Consider the following 13,885-nt stretch of genomic DNA (forward strand, 5'->3'; position numbering starts at 1 on the left):
CCTGCTCCCCATATTCCTCTTTTCCCTGTGAGACTATTAGTCTATCTGTCCCAGCCTTAAATGTATTCAATGATGGAGCATCCACAATCCTCTTGGGTGGAGAATTCCAAAGATTCACAACCGTTTGGGTGTCGTAAATTCTCCTCATCTCAGTCCTGAATGATTGGCCCCTTATCCTGAGACTGTGTCCTCCTGTGTTCTAGATTCCCCAACCAGTGGGAACAATCTCTCAGCCTCTACCCTATCAAGCCCTTTCAGAATCTTGTATGTCTCAATTAGATCGCCTCTCATTCTTCTAAACTCCAGAGAATATAGGCCCAATTTACTCAGCCTCTTATCATAGGACAACCCCCTCATCCCAGGGACAAATTTAGTAAATCTTCACTGCACTGCCTGCAGTGCACGTATATCTTTTCTTAAATGTGGAGACCAAAACTGCACACAATATTCCAGGTGTGGTCTCACCAAAGCTGTGTTTAATTTTAGTAAGACTTCTTTAAATTCCTGTACTCCAAACCCCTTGCAATAAAGGACAACATGCCATTCGTCTTCCTAATAGCCTGCTGCACCTGCATGTTAACTTTGTGTGTTCAAGCACACCCAGGCCCTCACAATTTCTCTGCTACAGTAGTTAAAAGGTATTCCTGCTTAGCTGGTACTGTCTCACAGCTGTTATGGCTAGAAAAGACCTTCTCTAGCTGTCTTGCCCTCTCTCTCCAAAGAGGTACCTCTTGAGGTAGAAACTTGTCAGGTGGGGATATAGGGTCAGGTGACTGAGTGCTCTCTCCCCCTGGGCTGATTCATATAATGCTCCAAGATATGTGAAGCATTGTTACATGATGGCATCTGAATGTGGTTCATTCTGATAAATAAGTGTTACTTCACACCTATTATTTTGGCCTTGGTTTCAAAGACAGTCAGTCTGCAAAAGTCTTTGGTAGCTCATTGCTGTAGATAAGAGTCATCAATATGCAATTTCAATGGCTTCTCCCCAAAGCTAATTCAGATGAGGTTAAGGAGTTTCATCTTCAATAGACAAATGTGTTTATTGACAGTACAGGAAGGGTCACCTGACCTGTACTTCATTTTGTCTGTGGCAGAAAAGTGTCCATTTTCTTGTGGTTCAGTTCCGTAGTTGACTCTTGTTTCATAATTCCTCCATTCATTTCATATTTCATCACTGTTCCCTTCATTAGCGTGACACTCTTCTGAGGCTTCCTTGCCTACCAAATTAATGACATTAATTTCTGAATTTGGACAGTCCTGTTCTGTTGTCTCATCCCATTAGGAGCTTTCACCCGGCATACTTTCATCCCATCAGCCAAAGCTGTTTTCAAACTCAGGTCCCTGAAGTGTTCAAGCAGTTTCTTACCTACTGTACCATTCAGGCTCCAGCAAAGCTTTTGCATTCTATACAAATGGGTACAGAAAAAAACTCAAAAGAGAAGCGAACTAATTCATGGATATAACTACTTGACAAGGCAGCGGAAGCAGATAATGATGCCAAGTTTGAGAGGAAACTCGATAGATGTCTAACAGAGCAAGCCATGCAGGATATGAGAAATGAATGTTATTTTTTGACTGTTGAAATTAGCACTACAGTGGTTTTTTTCCATACCTATACATTCCTGAAATCATAATACTTAGATCCTAGTGCAATCACCTTAGTAGTCAAGATTGGAGAGCCTCCTAGTATTAGCTCTTCCCTGGGGTGATTCATACAATACGCTGCCTCACCTCTTCCTTAACAGTATTAATAATGTTAACTGTAATAGGATCACCTGCTTATATACAGCAGGTATTTACTATCCTTTCTATTTCTGTTATCTCTTTTGAAGTTAATGTTATATGTGTCATTAAATTTGATACAATTTATTAAGTATTTACATATTCTGAGAAGCCAATTTTTATTACTTGTGATGAAAACTTAGAAGTTACCACTGCATTCTCTTTTGTGCTGCTTTGTTTTGTCCTATCTGTAGGCAAAGTGAACAGAGTAGTTTACTGCATTGCTCAATGGCTCAATTGCCAAAGACCGCATGTAACTGGTTCAGACTAGAAGGTTCCAGCTTTAATTCTTAGTCTGTGCTGTTAGTAGAGCTGGAGTGGCAATAGTTGGGAGATGATGGATTTGAAAGTGAGCGGGGCAGTATCTGAGGAGAAGGATTGCCATCTAGCATGGGGACCAGGAAGGGAAATTGGGTGGTTGGCAATTTATTGACAGTGTGGTCAAGGAGCAGGAAATGGGATAAGAGCTCAGGGAGGGCATGAGGGGAGATAAAAGATATAAATTAAGTAAAGATACAGTGCTAGGACAGCAGAGAGCTGCGGATAAATTTGGTTTGGTGGGCAAGGGGAAATGAGGAAGCAGTAGAGGTAGCTGAATGGAGAGCCTCAAGAGTAGCGACAAAGAAGTCCATGAGCTTATTTAAAGGGATCATATGCTCAGATACCAGATTAGTTTTCCATGCATTCTAGACTGTTGGTTGAAATTGATGCATTAATGAAATAAATGTTTTATTTTTCAAGAAAGTGCCTCATGAAGAATTTATATTGTAACATATACTTGATGAAAATATGCAAAAGCTCAAACTCCTTGTATTTAAATGAAAAGCTCTTCTTAGCTGAAACTCTGAACTGTTATGGAACCAGTGGATGTTTAGTTTAGTTTAGAATAAGTTTAGAGATACAGCACTGAAACAGGCCCTTCGGCCCACTGAGTCTGTGCCGACCATCAACCACCCATTTATACTAATCCTACACTAATTCCATATTCCTACCACATCCCCACCTGTCCCTATATTTCCCTACCACCTACCTATACTAGGGACAATTGCTAATGGCCAATTTACCTATCAACCTGTGAGTCTTTGGCATGTGGGAAGAAACCGGAGCACCCGGAGAAAACCCACGCAGACACAGGGAGAACTTGCAAACTCCACACAGGCAGTATCCAGAATTGAACCCGGGTCGCTGGAGCTGTGAGGCTGCGGTGCTAACCACTGCGCCACTGTGCTGCCCATTGCAAACTCCACTGATAAATAATTTAGACAATTGTAGTCACATTAAAACCCTTGCCTCAGCCTAGAAACAATCTTTGGAAGCTTTCTTTTATTCATTCATGGGATGTGAGCATTGCTATCAAGGCCAGCATTTGTTGCCCATCCCTAATTGCCCTTGAGAAGATGGTGACGAACCACCTTTTTGAACCACACACCCCATATGGTGTAGGTACACCCACAATGCTGGTCGGAAGGGAGTTCCAGGTTTTTGACCCAGTGACAGTGGAGGAATGGTGATATAGTTCCAGGTTAGGATCATGTATGATTTGGAGGGGAACTTGCAGGTGGTACTGTTCCCATATAGCTGCAGCCCTTGGCCTACTAGGTGGGAGAAGTCACAGGTTTGGAAGGTGCTGTTGAGGGATCTTTGGTGAGTTACTGCAGTGCACCTTGTAGATGGTATACTTTGCTGCCGCTGTACGCCTGTGGTGGAGGGAGTGAATGTTGAAGATGGTGGATGGGATATTAATGAAGCAGACTGCTTTGTCTTGATGGTGTTGAGTTTCTTGAGTGTTGTTGGAGCTGCACTCATCCAGGAAAGTGGAGAGTATTCCACTTGTGCCTCGTAGATGGTGGACAAGCTTTGGCGAGTCAGGAGGTGAGTTACTCGCCGCAGAATTCCTAGCCTCTGACCTGCACTTGTTGCCACAATACGTATATGGCTGGTCCAGTTAAGTTTCTGGTCAATGTTAACCCCCAGGATTTTGATGGTGGGGGATTCAGCAAAGGTAATGCCATTGAATGTCAAAGGGAGATAGCTAGATTCTCTCTTGTTGGAGATGATCTTTTGGTCTTTACCTGGCACTTGTGTGGTGCAAATGTTACTGGTCAATATTGCATGTTGTCCAGCTTTTGCTACATGTGGGCTCGGACTGCTTCAGTATCTGAGGAGTTGTAAATGGTATCGAACACTGTGCAGTCATCAGCGAACATCCCACTTTTGACATTATCATGGAGGGAAGGTTATTGATGAAGTACTTGAAGATGCTTGGGCCGAGAGCACTATCCTGAGGAACTCCTGCAGCAATGTCTTGGAGCTGAGATGATTGGCCTCCAACAACCATAGCATCTTCCTTTGTGCTAGATATGACTCCAATCAATGGAGAATTGAATGATTTCAATTTTTCTAGGGTTCCTTGATGCCACACTCAGTCAAATGCTGCCCTGATGTCAAGGGAGCCATTCTCACCTCACCTCTGCAATTCAGTTCTTTTGTCCTTTTTTTTATTTGTTCATGGGATGTGGGCATTACTGGCTAGGCCAACATTTATTGCCCACCCCTAATTGCCCTTGAGAAGGTGGTGGTGAGTTACCTTCTTGAACTGCTGCAGTCATTGGTGTGTAGGTACACTCATTGCTGTTAGGAAGAGAGTTTCAGGATTTTGACCCAGCAACAGTGAAGAAACAGCGTTCCAAGCTGTTCCAAGTTCAGGATGGTGTATGACTTGGAGGGGAACTTGCAGGTGGTGGTGATCTGATGCATCTTCTATCCTTGTTCTTCTACGTGGTAGAGGTCACAGGTTTGAAAGGTGCTGTCTATGGAGCCTTGTTGAGTTGGACCAAGACTGTAATGAGGTCTGGAGATGAGTGGCCCTGGTTTATCCCAAATTGAACATTGGTGAGCAGGTTATTGCTGAGCAAGTGCCACTTGATAGTGTTGTCAACGACACCTTCCATCACTTTTCTGATGATTGAGAGTAGACTGATGGGGCAGAAATTGGCTGGGTTGGATTTGTCCTGCTTTTTGTAGCCAGGATATACCCGGGCAATTTTCTACTAAAATGGTGTGACTAGAGATGTGGCTAGTTCTGGAACACAAGTCTTCAGTAATACAGCTGGGATGTTTTCAGGGTCCGTAGCCTTTGCTGTATCCAATATGCTCAGCCGTTTATTGATTTCATGTGGAGTGAATCAAATTGGCTGAAGACTGGCATCCACGATGCTCGGGACATTGGGAGGAGGCCAAGATGGACCATCCACTGGGCACTTCTGCCTGAAGATGGTTGTACATGCTTCAGCCTTGTTTTTTGCCATTACATGCTGGGCTTCCCCATCATTGAGGATGGGGATGCTTGTGGAGCTTCCTCTTCCAACCAGTTAAGAACTTCACTGAAAAGAATATTTTTAAGGTCTCTAACTTTGCCCTCCAGATGGGGTGACTTGCCCATTTAGGATTTCCACTGAATTAATATCAGGAGGTTGGGAGAACTCTGTGTAAGCTCAATCCCTATATATTTGTGCTGTCTTTGTTGATCCAACTATTAGTAAATATTTGTCAGACTGAAGTGTAATATTTGTAGCACAGGCTATGTTGAGTTTTTGTGTATAACTATACTGTTAACTGATGTGATTCTCATATCTAGGGATAAAGACTACCATCTGAGAACCTATAAGTCAGTGGTCATGGCAAACAAGCTGACAGATTGGTTAATTGCACAGGTAAAGTAACAAAAATATTTTTTGTGTAATTCTGGTAATATCATTAATCTGATTGGGCAGTTTGAAGTGTCTTAAATAAGGAAACCTGTCACTGAAGCCACTGTTTGTTTAATTGGAAATATGGCCGGTGTTATTATCGAAAGGATGCACAGTGAGGCTGCTGAAAAATCAACCAAAGTGACATTTGCTGCATAAATCAAGGGTTTTTGAATAATGTGACCTAATTCACAAAGCTGATGCCATACATGTCACTTAGACTGCTCATCCTCTTTTTTTAGTGATTTGAGTTACAAGGTAGGATTTAGTAAGAAGATGTATGTTAATGAACCAGAATGGTTGGGTCTGGAGTCAAAAGGGAATAGAATCAGGAGAACAGGGGTGTAAGGATTAGCAGAGCAAAGCAGGTGAAATGAAGATTGTATACATGGTAGGGGTGTGAGTTAAGCAGCCAAGGGGAGTGAAGTTTAGATCAAGTGTATTGAATCTGGAATAAGAAATGGTGCTGACACCAACAGAGTTTAAGGCTAATGCAAACAATGAATTTTGAAGGAAGAATAGCCATGTTTGAGAATGGAAGTGAATTTTGTCTGTAAGTTAGTTTGAGACTTTAGGCACCAATTAAAGTTTGCTTGAAATAAACAATCTGTAACACCATAGTAAAGAAATTAATTTAAAAAAAAAATACATTAATATGGTAGTAGTCTTGCCTTTTCAAACCCTTGAATTAATAATACATAAACAAAATAATTTGTACAATGTCCTACTTTTCATAACTGAAGCTTTTAATACTTCCTGTGTAAATATTTTAAAAGGCGGCCTTATTGTTAGCTCCTCGGAAGCCGATTATGAAGCAACCTTATTGGCATCTCTGAAACTGACTCTCCCACTTTGTGAGAGAAGGAAGGTGTCATGTCTCTAGATTTTAATATTGAATCGTCAAATGTTGAAAGATTGTACTGACCCTCCAATCATTAACCTGCAATTAACTTTGACCCTATTTGCGGTTTAATTTATTAATCATTGATACTTTTGAGTATCTAATGTCCTTTACAAGATTCAAAATATGTCCAAGTTTTTTTAAGTCACGACAGAACATCTCCAGAATTCTACATTTTTCTCCTTCACTTTTCTTCAATTTTTTTCTGAACTTTTGTGTTCATCAGGGTGGCAGTGGTAAACAAAGCTCTATTCCATTTTAGGCACCCACTGCAGTATCAAAAACTCTGAAGTTGAGTATATCATGGACCAGATGCAGATTAAAGTTATGGCAATATGCCTTAATCTCAGTGTAAGAAAAACAACCCCAGCTGCATCATTAATTTTTGCTTCCAACACCAGCTGTATTCATTGCCTCTCAGAGTGAGATTGCTATTACATCCTTTTTTTCTCAAATTCCTCCCCTTTCTGGGTGCCACTGATACCTCAACTAAATTACTTTCTTCTCTTGTAATAATAAACAGTGAGTATCATTGGACCCTTGAACTATGGAGGCTGTGACACCTTTGTATGATTTAGGACTCACTGATAAATCGCACAAGTTTGTGTTATGAAGTTAGAAATAGGACATGTTGCTTAATTTTTCCCGCTGAGACACTAAAACAAATTGTGGTGCTTTTTGCTGTCTCCCTTGCTGACATTGCTTAACTCAAAACAGCTGAGGGATTAAATTTGAAATCTTAATCTGTGTGACTCAGTAGTACATCAATTGTTGTACTTCCTCAATGAGGCATTACAAGAGCTATGAGATTGGCAATTTATTGCTGGTTTATGTTAAGTTCTGGGTAATCTTGTGCTGTGGAGCATTGTCCACTGGGAATTGGGTTGAAAATTTCCAAACTCATTTGGGACCTTTAAACTGTCAGAGAGAGTAGACTTTCATCTAATCAATCTAGACTGAATTCAAACTAGGAGGACAGAGGTACTAAACCACTACACCAGCCACTCTTTTTGGAAAAGTACTGCACTTCTATCACTGATTATTTTCAGCAAAATCTTCAAATAAAGAAGTATCTTAAATTAAGGTTATTTCTGACTGGATGCTTTTCATTATAATACAAAAATGATACTGTTTACTTCAAAGGATGAAAAGATAAAAACATTGTGCTTACAAGGGTAATTTCTTGGTCCTACGCTCCCAGTGGGAACCATGCTCCCAGAAAGGACCGTGGTAAACTAACCCTTCTTGTCCTTCTCGATCTGTATGCTGCCTTTAACACAGTTGATCACAACATCCTCCTCCAACGCCTCTCCTCTGTGATCCAGCTGGGTGGGATGGCATTCGCCTGGTTCCATTCTTATTTATCCAGTCATAGCCAGAGAATCGCTTGCAATGGCTTCTTGTCCCGCTCCTGTGCCATTACTTCTGGAGTTCCCCCAAGCATCCATCTTCTATTTCTCTGCTAGATGCCACCCCTTGGCGACATCATCCAAAAACACAGCAGGTCCCACTTGTATGCTAATGACACCCAGCTCTATCTCACCACAACCTCTCTTGACTGTTCCACTGCCCCTAATTTGTCAAACATCCAGTACTGGATGAGCAGAAATTTCTTCCAACTAAATATTGGGAATATCAAAGCCATTCTATTTGGCCCCACCACAAACACCATTCCCCAGCCATTGACTCCATTCCTCTCCCTGGCAGTTGTCTGAGGATGAACCAGACTGCTCGCAACCTTGGTGTCATATTTGACCTTGAGATGAGCATTGGATCACATATCCGTAACATCACTATGATTCCCTACTTCCACCTCTGTAACGTAGCCTGACTGCACCCCTGCATCAGCTCATCTGCTGCTGAAATCCTCATCGATGCCTTAATCACCTCTAGACTTACTATTCCAATGCCACCATGGCAGATTCCCACTTTCCGCCGTCCTTAAACTTAAGCTCATCCAAAACTCTACTACTTGTATGCTAATTCAGACCAAATCCCATTTACCCATCACTTCTGTGCTTGCTGACCTACATTGACTCCTGGCTGAGCAGTGCTTTGATTTTAAAATTCTCATCTATGTTTTTAAATCTCTCCATGGTTTCACTCCTCCCTATCTCTAACCTCCTCCAGCCTTACAATCTTCCGAGATATCCCATTTCTGCAATTCAGGTTCGTTATGCAACCCTGATTTTAATTGCTCCATCATTGGTGGCTGTGACTTCAGTTGCTGAGGCCCAATCTCTGGAATTCCCTCCCTAAACTCTCTGCCTCTCCATCTCTGTTTCCTCTTTTAAGAAACTCCTTAAAACACACCTCTTTGACCAAATTTTTTGGTCATCAGCCATAACATCTCCTTATGCAACCTGGTGTCAAATTTTGTTTGATAATGCTCCTGTGAAGTATGTTATATAAATGCAAGTTTTTGTTGTGGCACAGAATCAGGGTTACAACAGACTCTATCTCAGTCCGTTGTTACCTTTGAGTAAGGCTTTATCCACTGGCAGTGCAGGATTATGAAATTACCCCTTATGTTACATTAAAAATGTTTCTAATGCAATTGACTTTATCAACAAGATACTGAAAGAACTTAAACAGGAATTGGTAGTTACCGTGTTATTAGAATATGCAATGCAGAATGTCTATTACTTTGTCACCAGGGGGACTGTAGAACCAGAGAGGAAGCAGTAATCCTGGGTGTGGAACTTTGTGACAATGGTTTTATGCACCACGGTAAGGCTAAATTCAGTGCATTATTCAAACATCCTTCTGACATCAGTTTTCTTAGAATGGTAAAATGGTACAAATTTACATCATTGAATTTCAGTGCTGCTACACATTAACTGTGCTGTGACTTTCTAAATTTAAATTTTTTTCTGACTCATTTGTGAAATGCAATTTTACATGCATACCATTCCCATGTTCCATATTGTTGCAGTGAACCTTACCTGTTATTTCCTTAACATGGTAGGAAACTATCCTTCCTAATAAATTACTACTATTTAATTTAAGGTATATAGTAAAAGACAATAAACACCCTTCAGTCATGGAACATCACTGACTGTAGCTTTTAACTTTTATTTCTTTAAGATAAAGGCCAACTGTTACAGTAGATGATATACTTTGAATCGTATCTGAGATTTATCCAGTACTTTACATCTTGTTTTTCCTTATAGTACTGGAAAAGAGTGAATTTAAGGATGAACCCCTTTTATTCCGTTTTTTTGCTGATGAGGAAATAGAAGGCTCGAACTTAAGGCAGAGGCACATGCGACATGACTTAAAAATAGTTGAAAATGTCATAGCCAAGTCATTATTGGTAAGTTGTACTGACTCGTAATGGGAAAGCTGTTTTAAATAGAAGGTATCTGGGTGACAAATAGAAGCATTCAAAGCAGAAGCAATAGTTATTTTGATATGTAAATAAAAGTAAATATGTATCTTCCCTTAAGGATACATTACAATTGTATGCAAACTCCTTAGTTACAATACTCAAAATATTTCTAGGTTATTTGTAAATGGATTTCAGTAAGTATAATTTAAAAAAAAAACAAGATTCCAAGATTCTGTAGACTCTGGAACAGTTCCTACAGATTGGAGGTAGCTAATGTAACCCCACTATTTAAAAAAGGAGGTAGAGAGAAAGCAGGGAATTATAGACCAGTCAGCCTGACGCGGTAGTGGGGAAAATTCTAGAGTCCATTCTCAAAGATTTTATCGCAGAGCACTTGGAGAACAGTGGTAGAATCGGGCAGAATCAGCATGGATTTACGAAAGGGAAATCATGCTTGACAAATCTACTAGAATTCTTCGAGGATGTAACTAGTAGAGTTGATGAGGGGGAGCTAGTGGATGTGGTTTATTTGGACTTAGCATGTAAAATTAAAGCGCATGGGATTGGGGTAGTGTATTGCAATGGATAGAAAATTGGTTGGCAGACAGGAAACAAAGAGTAGGGATAAATGGGTCTTTTTCCGAATGGCAAGCAGTGACTAGTGCGGTACCGCAGGGATCGGTGCTAGGACCCCAGCTACTCACAATATACATTAATGATTTAGATGAGGGAACTAAATGTAATATTTCCAAATTTGCAGATGAGACAAAACTGGGTGGCAGGGTGAGTTGTGAGGAGGATCCGGAAAGGCTTCATTGAAGGGTGATTTGGACAAGTTGAGTGAGTGGGCAAATGCATGGCAGATGCAGTATAATATGGATAAATGTGAGGTTATCCACTTTGGTAGCAAAAGCAGGAAGGTAGATTATTATCTGAATGGCTATAAACTGAGAGAGGGGAATATGCAGCGAGACCTGGGTGTTCTCGTACACCAGTCGCTGAAGGTAAGCATGCAGGTGCAACAGGTGGTAAAAAACGCAAATGGTATGTTGGCCTTCATAGCGAGAGGATTCGAGTCCAGGAGCAGTGATGTCTTGCTGCAATTATACAGGGCCTTGGTGACTGACGTATGAGGAAAGATTGAGTCGGTTAGGATTATATTTGCTGGAGTTCAGAAGAGTGAGGGGGAATCTCATAGAGACCTAAAAAGTTCCAACAGGACTTGACAGGGTGGATGCAGGAAGGATGTTCCCGATGGTGGGGGAATCCAGAACCAGGGGTCATAGTCTAAGGATATGGGGTAAATCTTTCAGGACTGAGATGAGGAGAAATTTCTTCACCCAGAGAGTGGTGAGCCTGTGGAATTCGCTACTACAGAAAGCAGTTGAGGCCAAAACATTGTATGTTTTCAAGAAGGAGTTAGATATAGCTCTTGGGTCTAAAGGGATCAAAGGGTAGGGGCGAAAGCGGGAACGGGCTACTGAGTTGGACGATCAGCCATGAACATAATGAATGGCGGAGACGGCTCGAAGGGCCGAATGGCCTACTCCTGCTCCTATTTTCTGTTTCTATGATTCTAAGCATTCAGAGTAGAAATTACTGCTTGTATGAGGCCAGTGCATTTTCTTTAACATTTTAAGATTGATACTAAATTAATCTGGAATGTGTATTGAAGTAAATCAGGGTAAATTAATTAAAATGAACAAATTTAGAAAATATAAGAAAAATATTTTGAAACTCCAATAAGTTTGAATGTGATGAATAGTGTATTTTAGCTCAATCCTGCCTCCTTCCAGGATGTTAGAGGTATGAGCCTTGCTCAGTGGTAGCACTCGCATCTGATTAATAAGATTGTGGATTCAAGCCTTGCTCCAAGGATTCTAAGAGTTTGCCACAGCTGACGTCAGACTAACTATTCTATGGTTACCTGCTTTCTCTCTTTTTGAATGCAGATGTTAGGCTGGTGACCTTCCAATACCCCAGCACAATTTTCATAGCTAAGCAGATTGAAAAATTCTGATCAAAGCCACTGCAATCTCTTCTCTGATTTTCTCACACCTGTGATAGCTCCAGGTTGGAGAGCATGTCTCAAGTCTTGGTCCAGTGTCATTTGCATCCTGCCAGGAACTGGAAGGGTGCTCAATGGCACCAGCCCCAGGAGAAACTGATTCAATCTACCCTTCCAAGATGGAGCAGTGTCTTGCCACTCTGTCTGGGGTCTATCTGAGGTTCAACTGGTCCAAAAAATGTATATTTTTAAAACCTTTGACTTTCACTCTGATGCTGGACAAGGTAAGAGATCCTGTCCAAGATTGTTAATCTTATTCGAGTAAAGGTTTGGGGTCTTCAGAAGGCTTTTAGAGACTGATGAGGTTCTGGTCCATATCCTGGGGAAAAAATCAGACTCAGGCCATTTTCCAACCCAGGAATTTTGGGTCTTGTTAGCATCACACAGTTAGAAATGTCTTCGAATCAGACAATAGATTTGCTGTGTTGTAATTAACAAGCAAATTAGAACAAGGTGGGATTTAAAAAAAAGGCATTTTAGTGACTTTGTTTCATGTAACTTTTCTTCCTTCGCTAAATAAGATGCTCTGCTCTGATCGTCAAACTAAATAACAATAATTGTATTTTTAAAGTAATTGATTGTGTGAAGTGTTGGGAGATGATTTGACAAAGTAATAAGACACTCGTAAAATGCAAAAATTCTTTGAAATAACTAAGTGTTTCTGGACCTCTTTGGTTAGCCTTGGGAAACACTTGGTTGTTACTGGTGAAAGTGTTTTACTTACGCAATCTGCAGCCTGGAGAACCTACTTAGTGTAATATCTGGACTTAGAAATAATTGTTTTGAAACATTTGTTTGCTTTAGTGGTACACAGAGTTGCAACTGATTCTGTGAGATTAAGAGCCTATCAGGTCACTCTGAAATCTATGCCCCCAGCAAGAATAAGGAATTCTTAAGTATCAGCATGAATTTCTCCATGGGGATTTCTTTGTATGCCTTTTTAGTGGAGGAGAAGGCAAAAACAGCAGAAGGCACTATCGGAGGTGGATGCAGCTCACTGATATTACGTTCACAAAGAGTCGATAAGCCAGGCAGATCATATCAAGATCTGAGTGAGAAGCTATAGCTAAACTCTGCTCGCTTATGCAAGAAGAACTGGTCGAACAGTTTTACCAGTGGTTCTGGAAGGATGTTATCTTGACAATTTTTGCCTCTGGCTCATTTCAAGCAGTAGCGGGTGACCTTTCAAAAATAGTCCAGAAAAACTATCATTTAAGGTGACCAGCTCCAAGAATACTGCATATGAATGTGAAATTTGCAGCGGGTTGCCATCACCCTTGTGCTGAGAAAATCCAGCCTCCCTGAAGAAAAGAGAGGGAAGAAAGTCATGCCTGGATGACTTTTTACTTATTCATGGGATGTGGGAATTGCTGGCATGGCCAGCATTTATTACCCATCCCTAACTGTCCTTGAGAAGGTGATGGTGAACTGCCTTCTTGAGCTGCTGCAGTCCCTGTGGTGGAGGTACACCTACAGTACTGTTAAAAAGGGAGTTCCAGGATTTTGAGCCAGTAACAGTTGAGGTACAGCAATATATCTCCAAGTTAGGATGGTCTGCGACTTGGAGGTGTTCTCGTGACTGCTGCTCTTGTTCTTCTAGGCCGTAGATGTGGTGTTCTCAGGACTGAAGTAAGATTTAGCTGAGTTTAGTAAAAGATATGAGACTGCATGCTGTTGAAAACAATTCTTCTTTATCCTTTTACTTTCTAGCCACTTTTCTGGCATGAGTGTGTGTATAGTAGCCTCAAGTGAACAAAATGCCACAATTCAATTTTCAAAACACGACATCAGAGGTCACAGGTTTGGGAGGTGTTGTCAAAGTAGCTTTGCTGAGTTGCTGCAGTGCATACGAACATACAAATTAGGAGCAGGAATAGGCCACTCGGCTCTTCACACCTGCTCCGCTATTCAATAAGTTCATGGCTGAACTGATTACTCCACATTTCCACCTACCCCCGATAACTTTTCCCTTGCTTATCAAGAATCTGTCTACCTCTGCTTTAAAAATATTCAAAGACTCTGCTTCCACTGTCCTTTGAGGAAGAGAA

The 13,885-nt window shown here is 41.1% G+C and overlaps 1 protein-coding gene across 3 annotated transcripts in view; it reads left to right on the forward strand.

The window, feature by feature from the left end:
* prex2 (phosphatidylinositol-3,4,5-trisphosphate-dependent Rac exchange factor 2) overlaps nucleotides 1-13,885 on the forward strand; it is a 638,971-nt gene that overhangs the window by 273,895 nt on the left and 351,191 nt on the right. For all 3 annotated transcript variants that reach the window (XM_068030918.1, XM_068030919.1, XM_068030920.1), the window contains exons 14-16: nucleotides 5,426-5,501; nucleotides 9,096-9,168; nucleotides 9,612-9,754. In XM_068030918.1, coding sequence (XP_067887019.1) covers nucleotides 5,426-5,501; nucleotides 9,096-9,168; nucleotides 9,612-9,754 — 292 coding nt within the window. The remainder of the gene's footprint in view (nucleotides 1-5,425; nucleotides 5,502-9,095; nucleotides 9,169-9,611; nucleotides 9,755-13,885) is intronic.

This window comes from Heterodontus francisci, chromosome 5, assembly GCF_036365525.1.
Source record: "Heterodontus francisci isolate sHetFra1 chromosome 5, sHetFra1.hap1, whole genome shotgun sequence".
Lineage (NCBI taxonomy): Eukaryota > Metazoa > Chordata > Chondrichthyes > Heterodontiformes > Heterodontidae > Heterodontus > Heterodontus francisci.